Source organism: Sus scrofa, chromosome 1 (assembly GCF_054392235.1).
Source record: "Sus scrofa isolate SSC_HxYL_T2T_F1_AM1 chromosome 1, Sscrofa_HxYL_maternal_Yorkshire_Landrace_v2.0, whole genome shotgun sequence".
In the NCBI taxonomy this organism is placed as follows: domain Eukaryota; kingdom Metazoa; phylum Chordata; class Mammalia; order Artiodactyla; family Suidae; genus Sus; species Sus scrofa.
Window position 1 is genome coordinate 42,770,000 of NC_139383.1, and position 27,974 is coordinate 42,797,973.

At 39.1% G+C, this 27,974-nt stretch overlaps 1 protein-coding gene across 4 annotated transcripts in view; it reads left to right on the forward strand.

Annotated features, from left to right (window-relative positions):
- MAN1A1 (mannosidase alpha class 1A member 1) overlaps positions 1–27,974 on the forward strand; it is a 166,365-nt gene that overhangs the window by 20,116 nt on the left and 118,275 nt on the right. For all 4 annotated transcript variants that reach the window (XM_021082358.2, XM_085009448.1, XM_085009443.1 and 1 more), the window contains 2 exon segments: positions 22,139–22,235; positions 24,571–24,686. In XM_021082358.2, coding sequence (XP_020938017.2) covers positions 22,139–22,235; positions 24,571–24,686 — 213 coding nt within the window.

Sequence of the window (27,974 nt, forward strand, 5' to 3'; positions counted from 1 at the left end):
TTATTTGTTTGTAAGAGGATATGTTCACTCAACTTAGGTTAAAGAATATAGGGAGGGATATTTATTCTAAAGATAAGAGGAAGTTTCTTGTGGATCCAGATGAAGAAGTGCAGTAAGACCTCTCAGGGCCTGGAACTACAAATCTGGAGGGCACCTGGAACCAAGGCCGTTATTCCTCCTGGGCCACTTGATCTTTTGTCTATAGATAGGTCAGCTTTATTCTTTCCCCTGCGAATAAGCTTTATTCATTCCCCTAGCCAATGAATTTAAGTATTGATGGAGGTTCCAAAAGGTGTCTAATCAGCTATGGCCAAGTGGTAGAGAATTGAGTTCTAGCACCATTCCAGCCCTGGCACAGAGCCTCCTGCATACTGGGAAGGAGAGGGTTGCCTGGATGCATAGAGGTCTCCCACCATCTCAGCTGTACCCAGCTGCATTTTTTTCAATTGGAAGTTTCTCTGTTGTAGGACAACTTCTTAGAAGCACATTGTCTGGGGTTGTGCTATATATTCATTACAGAAACTTCTGCTTCTCATGAAATGGCACATCTGCGCACACACACATACACACACACACACGCACCCAGAATTTGATTCTAAGTTTACAACAACAACAAAAAGCCTTGGCATTTGTCGTCTTTTGAAATCCTGCCTGTCCACAACTTAAATGTTATCAGTTCCACAAATTCTTACCTGTTCCTGTCTCCCTTCAGCAGAAAATCAGTTGTCTTTCTATGCTCTCCTGGCTTGCTTAGTTTAATCCTCTGCAGTATGTTTATTATATTTTTTACTGTTCAAGACAGAACACGTAAAGGCAGTAAGTGGAAAGAACTCTTGGCTTTGTCACTTATGAACAGCCTTACCCTGTATAAGTACATCATGCCTTTGAGCCTGCTTTTCATGGCCCTTGTTAGGAGCCAGTGAGTGAACGGATGCAAAATTATTTGCTTCCACTATGATGCAAATATTTATCATTTAAGAAAATAGTTTGGAAGTTGAAAGACCAGGTTTCTAAACCTCTATCTACCACTTATTAATTCATGGCATGGCAGTGAATTATTGTTTGTTCTTGTCTCAAGCATATTGTGGGTTTTTAGTTTTCTATTGCTGCTGTAACAAGTTATCACAAACATATCAGCTTAAAGTAATACAAATTATTATCTCACAGTTCTGTAGGTCAGAGTCTATTTTTTGCTGGGTGGGTCTCAAATCCTGTGCCAGGTGCCAGCTAGCCCAGGTGCTTACCTGCAGGCTCTGGAGGAGAACCCATTTAGAGGCTCATTCAAATTGTTGCAAAATTCAGTTCCTTACAACTGTAGGTTTAGGTCCCCACTTCCTTGCTGGCTGTCAGCCAGGAACCTCTCAGCTCCTCCATCTTCATACTGGCAACATCCGTATTGAGTGCAAAGAATCTTTCTTTGAACCTCTGACTTTCCCTTCTGCCATATGTCTTCTGCATCCAGCTAAATCACCTCTTCTGCTTCCAAGAGCTCAGGTAACTAGATTCACTGTGCTCGAATAATACAGGCTTAGCTCTGTGTTTTTAAGTTTGTCTTAATAATCCTCAAGTAACTTTCATTGCCTCTGCAGACTTCCTTTTTGCCATGTGAAATAACATATTCACAGGTCCAGGGGGTGGACCTCTTTGGGGGGGATTTCTACTTACCACCTATGCGTATTATTTATGTGTGATGCAGTTTGTGATGTAAGTGCAGGGCAGTCCCTTACATACAAGAGTCATTCAACCACCAGTGGAGAATTGTGGGGCCTATTGCTGTGGTTTGTGATCAACCAAGCTATTACCCAGAAGGTATTTTGTGATTACTGGTAGAGGAAACCAAACTGAAAGAAACCAAGTTTGATAATAGTTCCTTTGAGTATAACCAACTCTAGTTGCTGAATGCAGATCAACAGGAAAGAGAAACCAGATGTATCTACATCTAAAAGAGTATTGATAAATAAGAAATATTCTACTGTTTAATCTTAGAGCTTTTCTTGAGGCTTTTGATAAAATATTTTATTTAATTTCATTATCATTTTTATCTTACAAATGAATGTTCTGAACTGAGGGTTATGTAAGGTACCCAATATTATAGACTATTAAAAAAATCTTGAATGAAAAATAATTCTAACTTGTATTTATTCTCCATGTATCATAGCAAGTGTAGTAATGAAGTTAGGACCACAAAGTCTGGATCCAGATTCCTTGAGTTTGACTTCCCTCTTTGCCACTTATGTGCCTTGGGCAACTGGCTTAACCTCTTTGTTCCTTAATTTCCTTGTCTGTAAAGTGGAGGTTAAAATAAGCCCTACTTCATAAAGTTGTCATTGAGGACCAAATTGAATTGTGTCTAGTACATGTGTTATGTAAGTATTATTATTAGTATTCTAATCCAACAGTTTGTTTTAACCATTGCTTCTCAACCGGGTTATTTTGTCCCATAAGGGATATTTGGCATTGTCTAGAGACATCAGCTGTCACATCTGTGGGTTTGTGCTGCAGGCATCTAGTGGACCAGGGATCTGGCTAAGTAACCTACAATGCACAAAAAAGCGCCCTTCAACAAATAATTATCCACTCAAAATGTCAGTAGTACTGAGTTTGAGAAACCCTGTTTTAAACCAGTAGCCTAATGTTATTAATAACAACTTCATTTGCAAATGAGATATGCATGTTTCTTTATTGACTTTTAACACTGAGGATGTTTATGCTTGAATGACAGCCATGGGACTCTGGGTTCTAAAATTAAAATAAAATAATAATGATTTTTCAGTGTTAAAAAACACAACCTTACTATCTACTTGTCTATTTTTTCTGTAACACAGATTTTACAAGTGTGTGCTTCACCTCTAGAATACACAATTAGGTGTTAGAAATACTGTGTTCTTGTAGAATTTCTAATTTTCTTAAATTTCTAATTTTCCAATGAGCTTTCTTCTGGGGATTACAGGAAAGAAATTACTTGAATTTGAGAATTTACTGTTACTCTGTATCTTGAAAATAAGTAATAGTAAAGATAACTACCCATTATAATTACCAATTTATAATTTACCTACATTGTAGCATGTGGTTTAGAAAGGCCTGAAACATTTGCGCCAGTGTCATTTTTTACTCTGAAAATTCTATGAGGCTTGTGTATTTACTGTCTTTGCTCCCTCCCCTCCCTCCTTTCACATATGGAATGTTTTAGAACATTCTTCAACCAGTCCTTTCTCTCTATCACCCATCACCCCTGTCACCTCTTCCTCAAGTTTAGCTATTTGAGTTGTATTTCTCACTATCCATGATTATATTTATCCATTCTCAATTTTCACAGAATTTGTCCTTTTGATGATTGGCTCAGTTAGTTGTAAACACCTGCCCTGCCACTGGAATGCAGAGAACTGGTTAGACTGACGTCTGGGAGGGAAAGCAAAAAATCTGGGTGTATTCTCTTACCTTCCACTCTGCTATCTACTTGAAGAACCTGAGAACCACAAGATGCAAACACAACTGTAGCTGTAAATCATTACGGATTAAGCAGAGCACAGTTGGGCACCAAGGACTCAGAAGTGCTTCATCATGGGTTCCACAGTTCCACAATACAATTGCTAAATATTGGTAAAATATATGATTGTGAGTGTATTAAAATATAAGTAGATTTTTCATGTTGTATTTAACAAATTTTTTTTTTTTTTTTGGTCTTTTGTTTTTACAGGGCTGCACCCATGGCATACAGAGGTTCCCAGGCTCGGGGTCTAATCAGAGCTGTAGCTGCCAGCCTATGCCAGAGCCACAGCAATGCCAGATCTGAGCTGTGTCTGTGACCTTCACCATAACTCAGGGCAACACTGGATCCTTAACCCACTGATCAAGGCCAGGGATAGAACCCTCAACCTCATGGATCCTAGTCAGATTTGTTAACCACTGAGCCACGACGGGAACTCCACAAATTCTTGATTTTTATAAACATCAGCAAATGTAATTGCGGTGAGAAGGACATCCACTCCGTCCTTTTTAGGTCATTGAGTTATGTACCTGTAGAGGTTCAAAGAGAAAGACCCAGACACTTCATTTAAAAGGAACAAAGAGAATCTATTTGATACACATTATTTCTGCCATACTTTGTCTTCAGGGCCAGAAACTGAGAAAGGCAGTTTGCAACAACCTACATTTTTTTTTTTTTTTTTTTTTTTTTTTTTACAAATTACATATTTAATGTGGTCTTTTGTTAATCTTCACAAGTTTGTTTTTTGTGACACTCTTTAGCAGTGGTGAGACAGTGATAACTACTGCTTCACAGACTTCATGATTAAGAGGGCTTTTTGGAAGAGTAATTGGTCTCTTTAAGGGTTTGGACAAAGTCCAACTCATTTCCGTGATCTCAGGCTGTTAGAATGGAGAACCTTGTCTGTCAGTGGCCACCTCACTATAGACTCGGTTGCATCTTTGAGCACCAAAAGATCAGGCTACACCGCAGTTGAAAACAAGTTAAAGTCTTCCTTCAATTTTGAAATGGTTGTTACCCAAATCTTATTTTGCCAGTTCATTACTTAGAGCTTTGTGATGAAGACATTTTGGGAAAACTCTTAACAGCTTTACCAGTGAAACATAGGGAAATGCTTAAGTTTCTCCATTAAGAATTAGTTGATCTGGGGGAGGGGGACCTTGGATTACAATGAATCAGCATTTACATGCTGCTATAGAAAGAAATTTGGGAAACAGGCTCAGCAGCAGACATCACAGGACCATGCCTCGTGCCTCTGTCAGTGTGCAGATTGGCATTTTATTGTGAGGGACTGGGCCACTGGCTAGAGGGGACTGGGCTAAAGGTAGAGATCATGCCATGAAGGCAATTCCTTTATAAGAGCTGGTTACCAGGAGTCCTTAGGATGGAGCTAAGGTATGAATCTGGGTTTCAAAGAAGACGAGCAACAAGGCATATCCTAGCAGTCCTGAGTCTAGCTGAGCAGAGCCCAGGACCCAGAAGCCCACGTCAGTAAAGGAGAAAATAATTCAAGCAGAATTACAGCACTTAATAACACTCATAAGACTTACCACACAGACATGCAACTGTGCATAGGTTAGCCCCTTGTGGATAGGAAGTGAACGTAGCATCAGCCAGGTAGCTATAGGCACACAGATGTTCGTGTAAGGAGTGAACAGTTCAGCCTGCACAAGGGAATGGTTGAGGGGTGGGAATTGGTGTCCTGAGAGTCCACTATGAGGACAGTGGAACAGTTGCACCCCGCTGCCCCCCTGAACCTGTTCTGGAATTTGCTATCTGCCTGGAGGACCAAGGTTTGCTCTGCTTCCCTCTGTGAGAGCACATGTCACAGGAGCTAGCCAGTGTGTTGGAAGCTGAGGCTACGCATCAGCCTCACCATTGCCCAGAGTAAACAGGTGCAGGTTATGTGTGTGTTCTGTCACTATATGGCAGGACCTCAGATCTTTGCCAGTAAAACTGTAAAGTGAGTAGTTAGTTCTTGGGAGGGTAGCCTTCAAAAAAGGGGCTAAGGAAGCAGGCAGGAGGGAAGAGATTCCTCGTAAATCCTGACGGAGCATCCTGGGCAAAGGCAGAATATTCTCCTAGTTCTGAAAAGCATTTTAAACAAGGATACTCTAAATCACGTTAGAGAGTCCTACGCCAAGGACAGTATTTTATATTCAGTGCTAGGAAGGTATTTTCTGTCGACAGTAGAAGGTCATACTTCTCTGTTTGGAACAACAGTCTTGTTTCCAGAAATGAAGGATTTGGAATTCTGATATTGTTCAAACAATAAGAAGAAATACATAGTATAAGATAGTTTATACAGAAATTGATAGTTGAAGATCACAGATATGCTGATCTATTTTAAGATTTGATGTAGTTTTAATAAATTAAGAAAAAGTCATGTTCTTTCATATATGTAATATATATATTTGAGAGCTAAATTTTACATTTGAGAGAAAGAAATTATAACTCAGCTATGATACTCCATAAAAGCAGATAAAAATTAAACATTTCAACTAGTATTGTTAGTTTTACTAATCAGAAGCACAATATTTGGTAAAAATACTATTTTATGTGTATATTTTTTTAACCAGAGCCCTTTTCAGATAGCTTAACAAGAACGGGATCCAAGTATTAGGTAATTCATTTTTTACCAGTGACGCGAATAAGTTCTATTATAAAGGATACCTGAACTAATATTTTAATATTTTTATCCAAAAAATATGGTCTTATTTGATAACAATATTTACTTGAATAATTTTCCCCAAATATTTGTGTTTTTCAAGCAAGGTGGTGTCCCATGAGGTTACTGTTTTATAGGTGAATCCAGGGACTGCAACTATATGTGTTTTGTTTTTTAAATCATTTATGCCCCTCCCCCCAACCCCTGCAACACACCAGTCTTTTGAAGCTTGAACAAAGGACTCAACTACCATAATTTCTTTATTTGTTATTATATAGCTGTTCTGAAGCTACTCAAACCTTTAGAGTAGCTTCAGCTACCAAGCAATTTTATGAAAAGGAATAACGCAGAGAAAAACTTCCTATTTCCCCTAATTGGGGGTACGAGTCCAATTTTAATCTGGTCATTCAGGTTTGGGTTCTTGTGGTGTTTTTGGTTTTGTTTTTTGGTTGGTTGGTTGGTTGGGGTTTTTTTTTTTTTGTTTGTTTGTTTTCTTTTGCTGTACCCATGGCATGCAGAAGTTTCAGGGTGAGGGACTGAACCTGCACCACAGCAGCAACCTGAGCCATGGCATTGACAACACCAGATCCCTAAGCTACTGTGCCACCAGGGAACTCCCAAGTTTTAAAAAAAAACACCAAAGGATAGCTACTCGAATATTAAATTCACTAGTGATTGGTAATCAATGAGTTAAGTAACAAAATAGTCTTAGTTTGAAATTAAACCCTAATGAGGCAGGCTGACACTGTCTTCCGTCAGGGTGGTGCCTCTATAGTTCTCGGTTTATGCTCATTTATGGTAGCAGAACAGCTACTGTGACAGCACATCTACCTGCATCACACCTCCATTCAAGAGAGAAGAGGGACTACAGGGCTGTCGGCAGACTTTGGCAAACATCTCATTGGCCTGAGCTTTGTCACATAGCCACCTCTAGGAAATTAGGTGGCTAATCTGCAGAGAAAATAGGAGAACACACATTTGGCTTTTACAGCTTCTATTCCAGGGACAAGCATGGGAGAAGGAGATTTGGCTGTGGGGTGAATCAATCTGCAATAGGTAGAACACATATTCATAATTTTCACATTTTTATTATTACTTTGTAGCTTTATATAGTCTTTCTGAATAGTGAAATCATTTGACCTCTGCTGATAAACTTGGCATCTTTTTTTTTTTCCCTTTTAAATCTGTAAAGGTCTTTACCAGATTTTTAAGCCGTGAAGCAGCTGAACAAAATTAGAAGTCATTGTACCCAAGGCTAATACTAAGCCATGAGGTCTACTTTAACAGGTCACTGAATCTGGCGTGTATTTAATTCTGGGCACTTGCCATCCAGCTCCTGTGGAATGAATGATGATTATCTCTTTCTACCATTTGAAAAAAAAAATCTAGCTATATAAGAATTTAAAATTCTAACAGAATGATTAGAGTAATGCATTTTAAGGCCCAGGAAATACTTACCATCACTTACAAAACATCTCAGATTATGTTCAACCCATTGAAGATATGCCTTATAGGGTGGTAATGATACAACCATATTATATATTAATGCTTGCCTTAAAAATAGTACCATATATGGTCCAAAATAATTATTTGCCATCTTCAGTAATAACCTTACTAACATAGTAGAAGTCTAAATAAAACTATAACAGAAAGAGCATTGAAAAATAATCACTATTGCTATACTTTTTTGTTGCAGATGTTTAGCAAGAAATCTCATGTTGCCAATTTAGGGGAAGTTTATAGAATGCTATTGACATTTAAACTCACATTGGGCAAAATGTCTTTTTTCAGTTGCCAAGAACCAAAATTATTAGGGTGTTCTGTTGGTGATTAAATGTCATATACTATGAAACCAAGAGTAAAGATTATGATCTAACACTGTAGGATAAAATGGAGATGAACTAATGTCTTTTGCTGGAAGGAACTTTGAGATGTTAAAATGTATGTAAGACAAAATTCTTTTTCAACATATGTAAGATGTCTTTTTCCACAGGGCACCAGAAGCAAGAGATATTTTCATTTTCATCTTAATTCCTCAATCTGCCAATATATTTAATGTTTCTCTCCTATGTCAGCAAGGTTTTCAAAAATGAAAAAATTGATAGGTAGTTTTGCATGTCATGTTTTTGAAGTCTCACTACTGAAAGTTAAATTTATCCAAAATAATTAAATAAGAGAATGCATACAGATATGTATATCAATAACACAGGAGTTAACAATTTATTTGGAAGTTTATATGAAAAACATATTCCCAGGTTGCATGGATCACATGTTTAGCTCAGGGCAGTGTACAAAGCAGTATGTTATAGGCTTCAGAGTCAGCCTGAGTTCAGAGCCAGCCTCCACCCCCTCTAGAGGGCTGACCTTGCAAAATTACTCAACCTCTTTATTGCTTCATCTGTGCAATGGGAATCTCAAGGGGAGAATACTTTCCTTCTAAGGTTGTTGTAAGGGACTGAGAGAATATGTAACTGCTGTATGTATTTCCTGACATGTAAGTGTTCAATAAGTGCTGACCCTTTCTTTTATTGAGGATAAGGAGAAAGTACTTTTCGTGACACAGAAATTATGGATTTAAGTCTTAGAGGGGAACTAGTTTCTACTCCAAGATTAGACTTAGACATCAGAGTTTTTGGTATTTAATATACATAAATATTACATTTTATAGGTAACTTTAAAATTAAACCTTTTATACAACATTTTTATTATTGCTGTACTCAGACAACAAAGTCTAAAACTGTTATCTGCAGTATTCAAAAAGATTACTTTCATAATTTCATAAAATTATGGAATCTCAAGGAATACCGCAACTATTAAAAATGGACAGTTTCAGGGGTAATCACTTCAGGATTTTTTTATTTCCTATAATATATGACATTTATAACCAATATATTTAATATGAATTCTACTTTAAAAAAGTAATAACTTATAAAATTATACATTATAATCCTTTAGTTAAGAAAATAGTGATGATTTCTGGTTTTAACTTGAAAAGGAAACTTTTGTACCCTGCAACTCTCCTATTCATAACAGTTTTACTCATAATTGCCAAAACTTGGAAACAACCAAGATGTTCTTCGGAAGGAGAGTGGATAAATAAACTGTGATACATCCAGACAATGACATATTAGTCAGTGCTAAAAAGAAGTGAACTATAAGTCATAAACATTCAGACATAGGGGAACCTTGAGTACATATTTACAAAGTAAAAGAAGCCAATATGAAAAAACTAATACTGTATCATTTCAACTATTGGATGTTATAGTCATATGGACAAGGCAAAACTATGGAGACAGTAAAAAGATCAGTGGATGCAGGATGAGGTGGGGGAGAGTGAAGAAGAGAGCATGGAGAACGGAGGATCTCTAGGGCAGTGAAGCTACTCTGTATGATAATGTCATGATGGATACAAGTCTTATACATTTGCTGAAACCCATAGAATGTACAAGAGTGATCCTTAACTGTGGACTTTGGGTGATAACGATGTGTCAGTATAGGCTCATCAATGCAACAGGTTTAATAAATGTGTATTCTGGAACCCGATCTTGGTAGTAGGGGAGGTGGTACAACGTGCAGACAGGGGGTATAAGGAAAATCTCTGTACCTTCTGCTTAAATTTGCTGTGACCCTAAAACTGCTCTAAAAAAATAAAGTATGTTAAAGGAACATACACACAAAAGAAAAAAGAAAAAAAACACCATGTTCTGCAACTCCCCTCTTGATAACTGAAACATAATAGTGCTTGACTGTCTAGGGCTAGTTTGATTGTTTAAAAAAAAAAAAGAGAGAGAGAGAGAGAAAAGAATATAAGTTTAAAAGGTAAATATCTCTGACTTTCACTCATTTTTTATAAATATAGGCTAATTCTTTTTTTGTTTATCATTAATTATGTTCTAACTTCATAGTATTTGTAAAGTTTAAACAAGGGATACTAAAAGGACAAATAAACAGTAATAAGAACAACAATAATAAACAAGAAGTGTATTAGTCTTTGTGAACTTGAGAGATCTTATAAACAGATCCCTTAAAGAGAGCATATTTGGTCTAAAACATTGTGTCACTGCTACGAAAGATAAATGTAGTGAAAATTCAAGGCTGTAGAATGACATGCATGAGTTAAAAGAGTGTTTGAACTTGCTTTTTTATTACAAATATGAAAACTAAAAAAAAATCTTGGGAGATGAGACACTCACTAAGGATAGTTTTTGTTTCCTATGGATAATGTTTTAGAGCTTGGAATAAAGGGAGTTTCATGATATCCCAGCAGAGGGTCTTATTTTCTTTTAACTGCTAGGAAAGGTCTGTGGTTGCTGATGGTTCCCAGGTTTGGAAGAGCATTACCATGTCTCTGCCTGGGGACTGGGCATCAAAGATCAGCCAGAGTTGGGTCTGCAAAGGACCAATTGTTAGCCTTAATTCGCAGGGGCAATCTAATAAAGGCAGTTTTAGATCAATTAATAATCAACCAAACACCAAAAACCCTGACACTGACTGTTTGAACTTGAGTGACAACTTCTGTGGAAAGAGACTGTGGTCATTAACCACAAGATAGTTATTTTTGATGAAGAAATAATTACAAATGATAGCCCCTTAGTTAATTCAGAGCTTGTCTATGTAAGGAAAACATTCTTGGAGTTCCCGTTGTGGCATAGCAGAAACAAATCCAACTAGGGACCATGAGGTTGCGGGTTCAATCCCTGGCCTCACTCAGTGGGTCAAGGATCCTGCATTGGCGTGAGCTGTGGTGTAGGTCACAGATGTGGCTCTGATCTGGCACTGCTGTGGTTCTGGTGTAGGCCGGCGGCTACAGCTCCGATTAGACCCCTAGCCTGGGAACCTCCATATGCCATGAGTGTGGCCCTAAAAAGACAAAAGACAAAAAAAGAAAACATTCTCACCAATAGTACTTATTTCCAAAAAAGGAATGTACAAGATAGTCACATACGAACAAGCCTTTTTCTAATGTCTAACTTCTGAGATGCAAAATTACTATCTCCTAGGATATTTTAGACTACATGTTAGTCAAGTTGGGGGTTTTTTTGGGGGGGTGCCCTCTACCAGACTCTTCCATCTGGTAATTGCACAGAAATCTAATAAAATAATGTTAGAATTTGGTGACAAAGAAGGAGAACCAGTTAAATAGCAAGACCTAGAAAAACTGGCTTTCTAGACCTAGAAAAACTGGCTAGACCTAGAAATACTGAGCTAGACCTAGAAAAACTGACTTTTTCTTAGGAGAATGAGATACTTTATAGAAACAGGACAATTTGTCCTCTACAAGTGGCAGTTAACGAGAATTCACATTTTTTAAAACTGGCTTTATTGGGCATTTGGACTCTTTTTTTCTGAAGAGATTGCTACTCTAACTGCTCTTTCAATCCATTGGGGAATTAATGTTCAGTGGCCCATTAGGGATCATACTATAGTAACGTTAAATAATTACTTCTCCTTTATGTATCTCCTGCTTTCTTCTTGCTTTTTTTTTTTTTTTTTTTTTTTTTTTTTGCTTTTTAGGGCCATACCCATGGCATATGGAGATTCCCAGGCTAGGGATCTAATTGGAGCTACAGCTGCTGGCCTACACCACAGCCACAGCAATGCAGGATCCGAGCCATGTCTGTGACCTACACCACAGCTCACAGCAACGCTGGATCCCCAACCCACTGAGTGAGGCCAGGGATCAAACCTGAACCTCATGGATCCTAGTCAGGTTCATTAACCACTGAGCCACGGAGGGAACTCCTCTCCTGCTTTCTTAAAAACAAACAATCAAAAAAACAAAACAAAACTAAATTAGTTGTGGGAGAATTCAGGACATCTGAATGTGAAGAAAATACATCCATCTATCTAATCGGTGGTTACGAGGCAGCCTGGGGTGCCTGGTAACAAACTGCACACATGGAGACAAGGAAGTGGCCGTAGAATAGTGGAGAAGAGGAAAGAAAAACTGGCCCCTTTATCCCTGGTGATGGTGATAAAACTCAGGAAATATTGAAACTGAAGAGATAAGTGTCAACATGGTCAGCAATTTGGTATGAAGGAGAGGGATTCATGAGTCTCCATAAATCCAGTGACAGGCAGGGTCGAAGAGGGCAGAGCTGCCCAAGAAGCCTACACAGTCAGAGGAGAAGAGTTGGGAGATGGAGCTGAAGCTCCAGCTAAAGTGAAGGGAAGCAAAGTCATAAGGGTGGAAGGATACAGTGTAGGGGAGAGAAACTGGTGCTGCAAGGTCCTGTCTTTGAGCCAGTTTCCAAGCCCAATTTGGCATATGCCATTTTGCTGCCAGGCCTGGCCCTCTCTCCATGGACCCTAAGTAGAGATGCCCTCTGTGCATGGAGCTGCAGGAGAACTCAGAGGCTGTGGCTGACTGTCTTAAGATGGGAAAGCAGCAAGAAAGTCAAGGCTCCCTAAGTGATGCAAAGCAAAGAATCAGAATGGGAGGGTGCAAAGCCTTGCTTTGCTCTTCCTCTGCACTCTGCTGGGCCTCTACTTCCTCATCTGTGAAATGGGGTAATAATGATACCCCAGAGTGGTCTTTTCAGGATTCAGTGTGTGGTAAATTATAATCAAGTTCCCCTCACAGTACCTGGTAGGTGTTGGACAGAATTAAGTCATTTTTCTCCTTTACAAGCTTCTGCGGTTTCATTTGTAGAATGGTGTAGCATTTAGAATTCTTCATGCTTTCTGAAATGTGAAACTACCACTCATCCAGCAAGAAGAGAATTGCTGAGAAGTGTGTGCATAATGCTTTATACATCTCAGGTCTCAGGGGCCCCCACTAATTCTAGGCAGAGACAGCACCAATGTCTCTGTGGGGCCTGGATGGTCAAGAGGAAGCACTGAGGGCAGCCTCACTGAGCTGGGGGAGGGGGCTGGAGGGAAGCCATGTGCCCATAGGCCTAAGTACAGAGCAGTCAGATCTAGACTTGTGCCCATAAACCAGGGGTTGTAGTGCAGATGGCTGGTCTGTGTGCCATCTGTGGCTCATGGATATTTTTTCCCCTTAGCTAGTAAACTTTTTTTTTTTTTTCCTAGACCCCTGGAAAACCTGGCTCAAACCTTGACAGTGAGCTTAGTATTTTTTTTTTTTTTTCAGAGTGTTTTATAAAAATGGCTGTAGTTAGGGCCTTCACTCCTGTTTGGCCACATTCCCTACTATTTCCAGTTGCCCTAGACCTGCCCTTTCTGTTTCTGCCAGGCCCTTGAATTTTCAGTCCCTCTTTGGAATGCAAGGTGGAACAGGGCAGAAGCCGGGGAGGGGAGCCGGCCCTGGACACACACCCAGAGTTTGAATATGTCCTATCCCTCCATCCTAGTGCTGCTCAATGAAATATAGAATTCCATTAAATTTGCTTGCCAGATAAGCATAAAGACTTTTTAGTATAAGTGTGTCTCATGCATGCTTTTTTATTTCCTAAATCTGACACCCTTACTCTATCTTCATTTTTTATTCATGCGCTACCACGGATAGGCACTCAATAAGTAGTGATTGCCATTGTACCATTGGGAAGAAGAACCTTGGAAATAGAATACCTGAGCAACCTTGGGAAAGGGAGAGGGAATGAATATATTCCAGCATTGAAAACAGATCAATTGAGCAAGGTACTGAATGGCTAGAAGGGTTTTTCTCCATGCTGCACAAGAACAGGTAGAAGGTGGCTGGACTCAGGCCTTGCCCAGTACTGTGTGAAGGGGTAAATATCCCCAGGACTGTCTTAGGCTGCATCCTGACCTCCCCAGTTAGGTGAGAAGGTGTTAGATGCTATAATTGCAGTAAACTTCAGGCTTTCAGTGTCTGTGAATGCAGTCATACCATGCTCTGTATTCTGTCACCTCTCCATGACATTGACCTCTTTCCTACCCTGTAAATTTCCCTCTCCTCTGTCCACTGTGAGTGTAGCTAAGTGCCTCCTTTCTTTTGCTCTCTTCTCCTTTATCTTTGTTTAGCTCCCAGACCTGGTGGGACAGTGAGGTGGAGGTAGATGAAGGCCAGGATTGGATGTCTCCCTCCAGCTAGGTGCATTATCAGATCTAATCTCCTGGCTGTGTTGTAAGGAAAACAATGCTATTCTTTTATTTTAATAGACATTAATTTTTACAGCAGTTTTAGGATCACAGCAAAATTGAGTGGGAGGTATGGAGCGTTCCCACGTATCTCTGCCACGGTCCACCCCTGTCTTCCCCAACGGTTAATATTCTGCATAACAGTACGGTGTTTGTTTCCATTGACTATTGTTTTTCTTTTTTTAATTTTTTCTTTTTATGGCTGCACACACTGCATATGGAAGTTCCCAGGCCTGTAGGGTGAATCGGGGCTGCAGCTACTGGCCTACGCCAGAGCCATGGCAACACCAGATCCAGGCCTCATCTGTAACCTGTGATCCAGGCCAGGGATCAAACCTGCATCCTCACAGGTTCTTAACCTACTGAGCCACAACGGGAACACCTGGTTATTGTTTTTAAAGATGAGAAACCAAGAGTCTGAGAGGTCAGACCTTTAGGCAGCCAGGCTCCGGTTCCCCCAGCCGAATTCCACCCACCCTGCTTCCTATGACAGCATCCTCAGCACAGGGTATCCTGCTGGCTCAGTGCTCCTCTCAGCCTCCACTCCCACAGAGAAATGTAGGGCATGGGATAGCACCAGATAAGAGGAAGGGGCAGCTGGGTTGCCGTCTGTCTTGTGTTCCCATATCTAGAAATTCTAATCCAGAGAATAAGTAAGAATTTGGAGATGCTGTGACTTGATTCCCTGAAGGCACTTCTTATCTTCTTTCCTTTCTTCCATTTCCATTTTCCTCCAAAGCTTAAAGGGAAGAAGATTGGTACAGTGATTCTAAAAATGTTTTGTGTTGAGATTTTTATCTGAAAGTGTCAGAAGTTACTTTCATATGACAATCAAATAATTTCAGAGAATTATTGGTGGAAACTACCGACAGGCTTTTAACATCAGTGTTTTTCAAAGCATCAACTGTAAGCATAATCCGAAGAGTGAAGGCCACCAATTTCCACCTTAACAATCAGTGCGGTAGTCTGACCTCCCGCCTTAGTCCTCACCTGAACCACATGCAGCATTCTCTGTGTCCTCTAGAACAGAGGGAATGTGTCACTGGACTAGAGTTTTCCCCATTAATGCCAAAGGGCAAGCTGTGACATTTATGAGCCAAAGAAGTCCTCTGGCCTGGCCCCTAGGTTCCTCTTTTCTTCATTGTGGGCTGAGACATGTTAGCTCCAAAGCCAGCTGGCACCAAATTCAAATTTTTACACATCTAGTTATTTTAAAGATACCCCAAACAAGCAGATTTTTAGCCAGTTAGAGCCTCCCTGCTTTATATAACCCTTGAAACCTTACCCAGAGTCTGTTGGCCATTGATAAGATAGGGTCTTGTGTTTTTAAGACCCCAAGCTGCATCTGCCCTTCAGAGTTCTCTCACCCAGAGACTCCTGGCCATGCCTTCTGAGTGACATTAGGCGACATGGAAGTTTTCTCTCTGACTTGCTCTCCCCGGGAGTGGCCCTGCCCTCCCCTCAGGCCTCTGGGCAGCCTCATGCTGTGAGGGATTTCCCCTCTCCTGCAACCCTGTCCATGTACCACCCAGTAAAGCTTGTTGTGTGTTACTGCTTCTGTGGACATAGCTTTTTCCTAGATCTGCCCCAAATTCCTCAAGCAAATGCCCTACACTTTGTGTACCTGGAACAACAAGATTTCAAGAAAGTCATACATGAACCTTTAGAACTAAAATTGACCTGTATTGAAGTTCCCGTTGTGGCTCAGCGGTTAATGAACCTGACCAGGATCCATGAGGATGCGGGTTGGATCCCTGCCCTTGCTCAGTGGATTAAGGATCCAGTGTTGCCATGAGCTGTGGTGCAGGTTGCAGGCACAGCTCAGATCCCATATTGCTGCAGCTGTAGCATAGGCTGTAGCTCTAATTCAACCCCTAGCCTGGAAATCTCCATGTGCTGTGGGTGCAGCCCTAAAAAAAAAGGACAAAAGTCAAAAAAAAAAAAAAAAAAAAAAAAAAAAAAACAACAGTGACAAAAAACTATAGAAATAAATACATAAATAAAATAAAATTGACATATATCACCTTACCTCTGGAGAAGACCCAACAGGGTCTTTCTTCATCCTTTTTCCCTCCATTTTTTGGGTACTAAATAGTTGTATGTATTTATGGTTTGTCTGCTATATAGGATTGCCTGGTTTTGTGTATATTTGCCCTTCCTGATTATGTATGTTACTAGGAAGTTCTTTCAGATTGTAGAAACCAGAGAATAAATTGAGGTTTTTAATAAAAATAATTATAATGCCTAGAATTTATCAAGCACTTAATAATGCATCACACAATGTGTTAAGTTCTTTATGGGTGTTATTTTACTTAATTCTAGTGACCAATGAGACTGGTATTTTTATTTATTACATTTAATGAACGGGGACAGTAGGCTCAGAGAGATTAATTGCCTCTCTGAGAATCACACCAATGATGATGGAGCTTGAATATGAACCCAGTTTGTTAGATGCCTGCGCCTGTGACCTGCTCTTATACATTCCTCCTCAATAACCAAGAGGACTTTCTATAAAGGCACATGGGGAAGTAAGCAAACAGTCTCAGCAGGCAAAGAGTCATGCCTCATACAGAAGAAGATAATTCATCAACATTCATGATTCCATAGCATATTTTGTAGTTTTGCAGCAGCTCTACAAACCCAACATGCTTCCCCTGGGGCACCATGCAAAAAACTGAGCACCCTGTGTCTGCTTCCCAGCCTCCTCTTGTTTTTCTCTCCTTGCCTCTGACTCCCTCATGGTTTCATCTGTTTCATGACTCCTTATGCCTTTTGCTCTTTATGTATTTGTACTTCTCTGCTTGTACATCTCTCTCCAGCCTCCAGATCTCTGTGACTATCTCCCAGTTACACTCCCGTAGGTAGACTGGATGATTGGGGTGGTCCATCCATTGGAGAGGCATCACACCTGGAAAAGCTTATGGCTGGCCCTCACTTGTCGCCCTTTGAGTCAGGCACCAGGCCCTGGATCAGCCAGCTGGGGGCCAGCGACCCAAATCACACTGTCAATCTATGGACATTTCATGTAAGACTCCACAGCAGGGGCCGGTACATGGAACTTGAACTTGTATCTTTTTAAAAGTGAAAAGCCCCCAAATCCTCATCAGATGTGTCTGGAGAAAACAGTAAGATCTTCAAAAAGATTTTTAATGTGCCATATGAATAACTTAAGGTCATATGATTAAAGTGTTAGCAAATAAAGGTATTTGCTAAGGGAAGCTCTTGGGGGCAAAAATGGAAGTTGTGAAATCTACACATACCTGGAGAAATTCAAGTGTATTTTACTTTGTTCAAGGCTTCCCATGGCCTTGATTAAGACATGAAATTGAAGCAAACTGTTAGGAACAACGATCGAGTTGTGCACAACATTTTAAAAATTTGAAGTATATTGATTTTCATTGCTGTGTTAGTTTCATGGTACAGCAAAGTGATTCAGTTTATAAATATATATATAAAATAATCAGTTATATATATATTCATTTTTATATATAGATACATATATTCTTTTTCAGATTATTTTCCATTATAGATTATTACAAAATATTGCATATAGTCCCCTGTGCTACACAGTAGGACCTTGTTATTTATCCGTTTTCTACATAGTAGTGTGTATCTGTTAATCCCAAACTCCTGATGTATTTCCCCCCTTCCCCTTTGGTAACCATAAGTAGTTTGTTTTCTATGCCTGTGAATATGTTTCTGTTTTGTAAATGAGTTCATTGTATTTTTTTAAGAGTCTGCATGTAAGTGATATTTGTCTTTGGCTTACTTCACTTAGTATGATATTCTCTAGGTCTATCCATGTTGCTGCAAATAGCATTATTTCATTCATTTTTACGACTGAGTAATATTTGTGTGTGTGCGCGCACGCGCGTGTGTATGTATCCTATCTTCTTTATTCATTCGTTGATGGGCACTTAGGTTGTTTCCATGGCTTGACTACTTGCGAATAGTGCTGCTATGAACATTGAAGTGCATGTATCTTTTCAAATTACAGTTTTGTCTGGATATATGTCCAGGAGTGGGATTGCTGGATCTTATGGTGGCTCTATTTTTAGTTATTTTAAGGAACTTACATACTGTTCTCCATAATGGCTGTGCCAATTTACTTCCCACCAACAGTGTGAGAAGGTTCCCTATTCTCCATACCCTCTCCAACATTTATTATTTGTAGTGTTGTGGGTTTTTCTTGTGTGCACTCCAGGCATATGGAAGTTCCCAGGCCAGGAAGTGGACCTACACTGCAGCTGCAGCAATGCCATATCCTCTAACCCACTGTGCCAGGCTGTAGATTGAGCCCTTGCCTTTGCAGCCATCTGAGCCACTACGGTTGGATTCCTAACTCACTGAACCACAGTGGAAACTCCTGTTAGTTGTAGACTTTTTAATGATGGCCATTCTGATTAGCATGAGGTGGTACCTCACTGTAGTTTTGATTTGCATTTCTTTAATAGCTTGTGATGTTGAGCATCTTTTCATGTAGTTATGTACAACATTTGCTTGGTTTTCTTACTGTTCTCTTATGTTTATAAACATTTGTGAGTGTATAAGAAGGGAGAATGTTAAGCTTCTATACCTTATCTATTAGATTATAAGTGTGATTGACTCTTGTCAGTCCTTTAGCATCTTACCACTCACAGTGCAGTAGACGCTCAATAAATGGCATATGGAAGTTCCTGGGCCAGGGATTGAATATAGGCTGTAGTTGCTGCAGTACTGGATCGTTTAACCCAATGCATTGGGCCAGAAATGGAACCCTTGCTTCCGCAGTGGCCCAAGCCACTACAGTCGGATTTTTAACCCACTGCGCCACAGCGGGAACTCCACTAGTTGAATTTTAGAAGTGACCTTGTCCTGTCAGCTCATGAGCACATGGAGCCTAGAGTCAGCATAGAGTAAATGCTTTTATTTTTATGGTCCCTCTGCTGGCTAGTGACCTAATATTGTAAAAATCGAAGCTAGTAGCATTTTGATACTTTTGAATATTTGTGTCATAAATCTGAGTTAAAAAGTTGATGTTATGTATGTCTTGTGAATTCAGTCTCTTTGTTATTGCACACGCACATGCACACACACACACAGGAAGTCTCATTTGGCTTTAACATGGTGAATTCTCTCCAAAGGTGACCACCCACTGAAATATGCATTAACAAACAGTATGACTGTTCCTCTTCATTTCACAGATTCATGGAGAACCACTCTTGATGCTCCAAACAGGACATTTTGACCACGTCATTTTCTTTTTCTTTTCTAATTTTTATTCATAGAAATCCCATGGGCTGAAGAACTCACTTTGAGAAACATATCACAACAGCTTTTGAAATGTAGGCAGATAAGCAAATAAATGTCAGATTTTCCCTCGGGGGGTGGGGGGAGAGAAAGAAAATTCATATATGTCTCAGAGGTAACTCAGCGAGGTTCTATACTAGTGGTACATTGTATAAATGATCATTTTTGACAAAGCCATTTTCTATAGGAGAACTTTATGCCAGCATTGAATTATTAATGGTATGTGGCACTGGTTTCCATTCAGACCTGGAGCTGAAACAAATCAGCATAACATCTTTTTTTTTCTGTTCTTGCATCAGGTGTATTTCAGAAGCTTTTGAATTTATAAAGTATCTGTGGAAATTTACAGGAATGAAGAGTTTACCAAATGTAGTACATTTAATGGGAAAACCAAATCAAATTCAGATGTCATCTCAAAGTGTTTTGGTACCTAGTATTCATGTACTTAGTCTTTTCAGTTTCATTGGTTTCTATTTCTGTGATGTGAATTTAATTGGTTTCAATATAGGCTTAAAATTCAATTAAGTGTGTGCTTATTTGCCGTGTGCCAAGCTGTGTGCTTAGGCTCCATCACACAGGCTGTGCTCATGTAATCCTTACAGGGTATACCCTCTGAGGAACTGGGATCCAATTTTTCAGATAAAGAAAGTCTCACAAAAACTGTGATTCATCCATAATTATGTGCCTAATTGGTAGTATTATAGTGATTATAAATCAGGTTATTTTACCTTCAAACCTATTATACTTTCCAATAAAATTAATATATAAGGAGAAGATCTCAAAAACACTACTTTATACAATTCTGTTGATTGTTAGAAGATCAACAGTCTGATTCATCAAAGGAAGATTCTGTTGCTGACTCATTAAAGGAAGTTGATGCCATTGGCTTTGGAGTCAAGCCAACACAGGGATGAATCTAGCTCATCAGCTCTGGAGAAACATGACTTTGAGTAAAGTTGTTTGTGTTTTAACTTGTAAATCTTAGTTTCTTCTACCACACAATGATAATACAGCATATTTCGTAATGAGAATAGAATACAGTACTGAATATAGAGCATTTAGCAGAATACCCAGCAGATAGTATAGATTTTGGAGGAGCTATTATTAGTAGCAGTAGTGGTGAGATAGGAAGATAACATACAAATTACTGAAAGAAAGATGTGCATTATTGTTTTTAAGGACAAAGGAAGACTTTCTTATTAATAAAATTGTGTTGATCTCATTGAAGATTTTTAGTGATAAACAGCCTTTATATAGTATTTAAACTTTATGCGATACTTTTAAAGATATTTTAAAATATGGAACCAGATTAGAATGTTTCCAGATTATGTCCATATTTTAATTACTGTTGAGAATGGATTAGAAATAGCAGCATGAATAAATTCTGGACAGGTAAAGAGTCCTCAACCCTTGTATAAAAATGTATGCAAAATAATTATTTACAGTATATTCTTGGAGTCGCTGAAAAAAAGTTTGTACAACTATTATGCAGTAGAGATACAGCTATTTTAATAGCCTCTTAGAGAACAATTTCTCCTATTGAAAGTCACTTTCTACTAGAGTTAATATCTAGCACAATAGATCAGAACTTTTGTCTATAAGCCAGCAAAACCTGATTGGTTTTCTGTATATGCAGATAAATTAATTTTGTTAAAATTAATACCATTTTTAAAATGTATACAACTAATTCATGGCAGAGAGTTTTAGACTTTAAAAAATTCCTGGTATAAGGAATCTAGGTTGGGAATATATAGAGTCAGTCTTCAGATTACATAGGTATACACAGACATGTATGCAATTAAAGACTAATTGTATTTAAAGTGAGCTGAAGTTTTCCAAAATCTGTATATACATATGGAGGGTTTTTTTTTTTTTCATTTCCTATGATATTTAAAAATACTTCTCCAGGAGTTTCTGTTGTGGCTCAGCAGAAACGAACCTGACTAGGATCCATGAGGATGTGGGTTCAATCCCTGATCTCGCTCAGTGGGCTAAGGATCTGGTGTTGCCATGGCTGTGGTGTAGGTCACAGAATGGCTCAGATACCAAGTTGCTGTGGCTGTAGTGTAGACCCCCAGCTACAGCTCTGACTCAACCCCTAGCCTGGGAACTTCCATATGCCGTGGGTACGGCCCTGAAAAAGAAAATCCTCCTTATAAACTTAGTCAAGATACATCAAAGTGTTTACAGTGATAACCTTGGATATTTGTCTGTATACTAAGTACAGAGACCCTTATGCATAAATATGAATTTTAAGTATAGAGTCTTTGCAGATTTAATGTGTCATGAGAATGAAATAGATAAATGTAAGAATGTTTCATCCTTTTATGATAAGCTAAATTTCTGTTGCTTGCAACTGACTTTTGAAAATGATATGATATTAAATAGGACTAAATGGATTCATAAAAGAAAAATCTCCATTTGTAAACATAAAGGAACGATGTGTTTTTATGTGTTATGTGTGTGTTCCAGCTTATTCATGTTATTGTCACCCTTTTAATTAATCATCATCCTTTTAACTAAGCAGTGGGTTTTAATGTTTTAACCTTCAGATCTTCAATATATGATGTATTTTGAAGCAAAAACCTCTCAAAGTCAAATTATAATCCCGTTTTCATTTCTTTTCTCAGATGATGAAACATGCCTGGAATAATTATAAACTTTATGCCTGGGGAAAAAATGAACTGAAGCCTGTATCAAAAGGAGGCCATTCAAGCAGTTTGTTTGGTGAGTTAAAATGTGCATTGGCTCCTTAGTGACAGTAACTTCTCTCCAGTCAGCTGAACTTGTGGGTGCTGGAGAAGGCTTGCATGACCCTCCATACTGTGTTGTTTAGGAAACCTGCACACCTGCTGGAGCTGCCTGAAGGGAATGTGCATAGCCTGACCTTCAGATAGAGCACTGGCTGCACATGAGAATCACCTGTGTCCCTTGAAAAACTATGGCTGCCTGGGGCACACTTCCAAAGATTCATACTTAATAATGATGGGGGCACAGCATCATGATTTTTAGCTCCCACGTGGTACCCAGCAGAGGGGCATTTGTTGGCTGCATTAACTGCTTCCTGTCAGGTAAAAGCTGTGTCTTATCGATAAACTGGCCAAGACAGCCAGCTATGGTGACCTTCACTGTATCTCAGTGACTTTTAACTTTGGCTCTAAAGTTTTCCTGTTTATGCCAGGGACGAGTACACAAGGATGTAGTAGTACGTTATTTGAACTTCCATTTATCCCTTTGGCATGCATTTATTGCTTTTGGTCCTCACAGCATCCCTCTGTGGTTGGTATGCTGGGTATTAATAACGCTCTCGTGGTGGAGTTGAGGAAGCTAAGGGGCAGAAGTGTTAGATGGGTTCCTGGGTCACAGGGCTACCCAGTACCCTTCTCACTATACTTGATTCCTCTTTAATCACCACAATTTTGTCTATAAGTAACAGGATGAACCGGAGGGAGTCTTGTTCTGATGCTTCTGAATTCACCTTAGAAAAGTGACTTTCTGTACTTTAACTGATGGTATTAAATAGTATCAAATCATATGACAAACAACAGTATCAGCCAACACTGACTATGTGCTACATGCCATTTGTGCATCTTCTCATTTAACCTCATAATTATATGCATTTTATAGATGAGAAACATGAAGCTCAGAGAAGAGTTTGCCCCTACTAACTGGCTGAGCTGGGACTTGAACCCAGGTGTGGCTAAGGTCAGAGTCTGCTACTGATCACCACACTGTGCTTTTCCATTTATTTAGGACCTTCCATGTGTTTGGCCCGCTTTCTGTCACTGGTATTAATAAACACAATACAAGTCTTTGCAAAGATCATGGCCTAGTGCAGGAGACATATATAAATAGTGAATTGTCACATCTACTATGTGTTCCGAAGGTATTCACTTGAAGTTCTGAAGAACGGTCAGCTCTTGGGTAGGGAGAAGGGCATTTCAGAAACAGGGAGAGCTGGAAGAGTGGGGGAAAGGCTGATTGCTATCACAGTGACACATTTTAGAGATAAAACCAGCCCTGGCCTAGTGGCAGTACAAGTGATTTCAGATATTTCTAAAGTAGTGTTTTGGGGACATGGTGATGAGTCAACATGGGTGACGAGACGATGAGGGGAATTGGACAAACTCAGAAATTTCATGCAGACCAGGAGGACTTAATTTTTTATTGTTTACTATAACTTTTTAAAAAATATTAATTCCAGTTTTGCTTTTATCTCTATGAAAGTTGCTCAAGCAATTAAGTCAGTTATGTGCAAGTTTGCTGTCATCTTTATTGAAGGGATTATTTGGTTCTCTGTTAATACAGTGATGGTTTTCAAATTTATTATGAAGTCTTAAAAGCATACCGAGTCTCTTGGTATGGGATGTGGAAGTGAACATTCTATTCTTAGGAAGTTTACGGACTAAAAGGAGATGCATATAAGTAGTTCTAATGAAAGACAGTGTGATAAGTGCAAGAGCAATGTTAAGTCTTCCCGTCAGGGGAGTTCGGAGGAAGTAACTGAAAGTCAGGACTGGCTAGGAGGATGAGAGAAAAGGTTAGGATCCATCAGGGCTGCAAAGACGGGGTAGAATTCCATTTTAAAGTAATCATTTCTTAGAGCTATCACTAAATAATTTTAGATCTAATTATATGTAAACGGTGTTGCACAGGTGCACTTGGATATAATGACATTGAAATTAATATGTGTGTTGCTCCTTGGTTTCAGGTCTGTGTTTTCTTTAGTTTTTTTTTGTTTTTGTTGTTGTTGTTGTTGTTTGTTTTTTGTTTTTTCCTTGCTAGATAATGGAATCGCAAGTTAAATTTCTAAGATTTATTTTCTGCAACTCAGAAGAGACTCTAAAGATTAGTGTACCAGTCTATAGCCTGTGATAATTTTTAGTTTGGTTTTGATGCAGCTTTTAAATTTTCTTTCACTGAAAGGATTTTAGACTGTGTTCAGTATTCCTGTTTACTAAGAAATTTGGTATTGCTGGCTCCCTTCCAAGGTATAGTCGGTTTGCATGTATGTGCCTGTCAAAAATGTTTTGTTAAATAAATATCTCTCTGATATTTTCAGGTAATATCAAAGGAGCAACAATAGTAGATGCCCTGGATACACTTTTTATTATGAAAATGAAAAACGAATTTGAAGAGGCAAAAGCATGGGTTGAAGAACATCTAAACTTTAATGTGGTAAGTTAAATAAAAACAGCCAATTCAGTTAACATGGATAAAGTCTGTTGTATTGTGGAGCAGATTATTGCACCCTAGCAGAATCAAATCAGGCAGTTTTAAATAGTATCATACTATATTCTTAAACTTGCCCTCTCTTGTTACACAAATACATGTCTTTGATTTTGGCAAGTTAACAGTAAGAAAAAAGAAATTAATATTTATTAAGAACTCCATGTGCCAAGTAGTCTTGTTCAAGTCCCCACAACCCTGTGAAGCGGGTATTATTTTCACACCTTTATAGATTAGAAATTGCAGCCTTGGAGGCTTATCTAGACCATGCAGCTACTTGTGTGTTAGAGCTGTGAGTCTAACCAGGTCTGTTTGGCTCCCCTGCTCCTGCTTTTGCACTGCACCATGCCGTGTTATGATTTTGTTAAATGAATGTTTGTTAAGTGGAGCACAAGGTGTCAGATGGTGTGCTGCAGTTCAATGAAAGACCATAAGAGAAACTGAAATAGAGAAGTTTATTACTTACAGGTCCTGAGAAGGTACATATCTCACCTTCAGGGGCCACATCAGGAGATCAAGGCAGAGTACAGACAGACAGATAGGACCTGGGGCACGTGAGTTTATTAGGATAGGTGTAATGCTTTGGCGTTCTGAAGTTAAGGCCAAAGGGTCAGTTCAAACCACAGAGAGCTGGTTTTGGTGAGCTTTTCTAAGGGGAGCACAAAGGGAAGGCCCCAGGAGGGTTGGGGGAGACCAATGTTCACAAGGGGGAGTCATGCCAGGAACTGACATTGGCTTGTGACTCTGGGACTGTTATTGAGAGCACACTCTTACCTGAGGGACTGATGTTCATTTAAAGCCCCCACAGGCCACCTGGCCAGAGTGGATGCTGAGCCAGTAATGTCATGAAACTCTCCGCAAGCATCTAGCAGCAGCTGCATCCATTTTGTTGATCATAGACTCTTATCAGAATAAACTTTTGTGTGTGTGTGTGTATATATATATATATATATATATATATATATATATATAATATTTTTTAAAAGATTTTATATTTGTACCGTCATTTTTAACAGTTCTCAAAAACCATTGTACAACAAGATTCAGAATTAAGGATAGTGGACACTTCTGATACTTCCTGATAATTTTGCTTTGGGAGGACTACATCTTGGCAGAGCCAATCTAATTCCACAGTCATTGTTTTACCTGGTAATGAGGTTGACAAAGAGTTTGTTTCTGTCGGGTCCATAAATTCATTTTATCATTTTTATAGATGCCACATATAAATAGTATCATTTGATATTTGTCTTTGAGTTACTTCACTATTAGTATTATTTTAAATCTGAGTTACTTTGCGAAAGTTCTTAGAAACCTCTTGCCTCTCTGGTAAGCATTCAGTAATATCTGTAAATCTCCATAATGAGACACAGGTAATGTGCTGCATGTTGAGGTTGGACAAAGAGTGTTGCTTTGTAGACCTCTTGGCTTTGTGGAGCTCCTGTTCCCCCACAGACCCAGTGAGGACACCAATGTTGTTCAGAATATTAAAGGTAGCATAAAGCTGAGTCTCTTTCCTACCTCTTTGGATTAAAAACATGTATAAATTAAAAGTTTTAATATTTTGTTCCTTCTCCTCTAATTAATTGATATATCTATATATAGATATATATATCCCATTTTGGAGGTCACTGCCTTAAAAGACAAGCAGATGAATCTATGTTTAATCTTCCTTATAATTGAATTTGGAATATAAAGAAGACAACATTCCAATACAAAGGGACCTTGGAGATCAGTGTGTTCAGTCTTTTTATTTTAAATATGAGAAAATAAACTCAAGGAACAAGTGATTAGCTGATATTCTGTAGCTCTTTGGTTGGATATGACCTGTGGTAGCTCCAATAATACCAGTAGAACTAAGTGTGAAAAGTTAAGATAATGGAAAAAATTAGGTCTCTTTTTGAGGGTTTCTTCTTTCTTAATAATACTTTTGTCCTGCCTTATTATTTTTGAGTAAATTCAGCTACTACTAGTAAATGATTGTGGGCATGTCTTTAGTTGTATACAGAGGAGAGCATGTAGAATGTGTTCCATCCCCCACCCCTCTCCGCCAGCAAAGTAGGGGCATAAGAACAAGATTCTTCCAGAGTCTAGTGATGGAAGATCAGAGAGTTGGAGTTCCTGTTGTGGCTCAGTGGATTAAGAACCTGATTAGTATCCATGAGGCTGCAGGTTTGATCCCTGGTCTCACTCAGCGGGTTAAGGATCCAGCTTTGCTGTGAGCTGTGTTTGTGGGTTGCTGATGTGTCTTGGATCCTGGCATTGCTGTGGCTGTGGCGTAGGCTGGTGGTTATGGAAAAAAAGAGATCAGAAAGTTAACTTTAGTGACACTTAACCTGAATAGTGTCCTGGTCCCTTGTCTGATACTTAATAGCATTGCTACCCCAAACCTCCCCCCAAAACTGCAGCAATTCTCGGCTTTCATGATCAGTGATAGGCTGAGAAACTGTGCAATCATTTAATTAAAAGCACTAAGCACAGGACCTGAGTCCTGTTGTGACTCAGGGTGTTGAAGACCTGATGTTGTCTCTCTGAGGATATGGATTCAATCCCTGGCGTTGCTCAGTGGGTTACGGATCTGGCATTGCTACAAGCTGCAGCATAGGATACAGATGCAGCTTGGATCCCGCATTGCTGTGGCTGTCATAGGCTAGCAGCTGCAGTTCCAATGCCGTAGGTGCGACCATAAAGAGAAAAAAAAAAAAAAAGACTAAGCACAAAGGCCTCTCAAGATAATGTACAAGGTAACAGAAGGTAGTTGGCTGGCCTCAGACCATGACCAGGTGGCAAGAATGTGTTCCATGGACCGTAGGGACCTGTGAGGAAGCAGAAGGAATAATAGGGGATATCAGACTATGCAGATGAGAAGAACAAATTCTTTGGCTTTCTTCTTGTAAAATAAACGGATTGGACCATGGTTGAGTGACGGCTAAGATACTAAGCTTTGTTGTTTGTTTCTTTAAAATTGTATTTTTGTACATTTATAAGATTTTATCCAACTGGTTGACCCCCTTTTATGTAAAACGTCATTTTAAAACTGTTATTGATAACCTTGGGCCGATTAAAACTGTTATTGATAACCTTGGGCTGAGTATCTTCAAAATATACTTTAAAAATATACTGTTAAAAGTAATAGTCATAAATCTCGAATTTGTTTATTTTACTATTCCTAATGGGAGAGGTCGTAAAATGTATATGGTTCAGTTGTCTCTTTGGGTATTGCCATATTTTCCTTAAAAA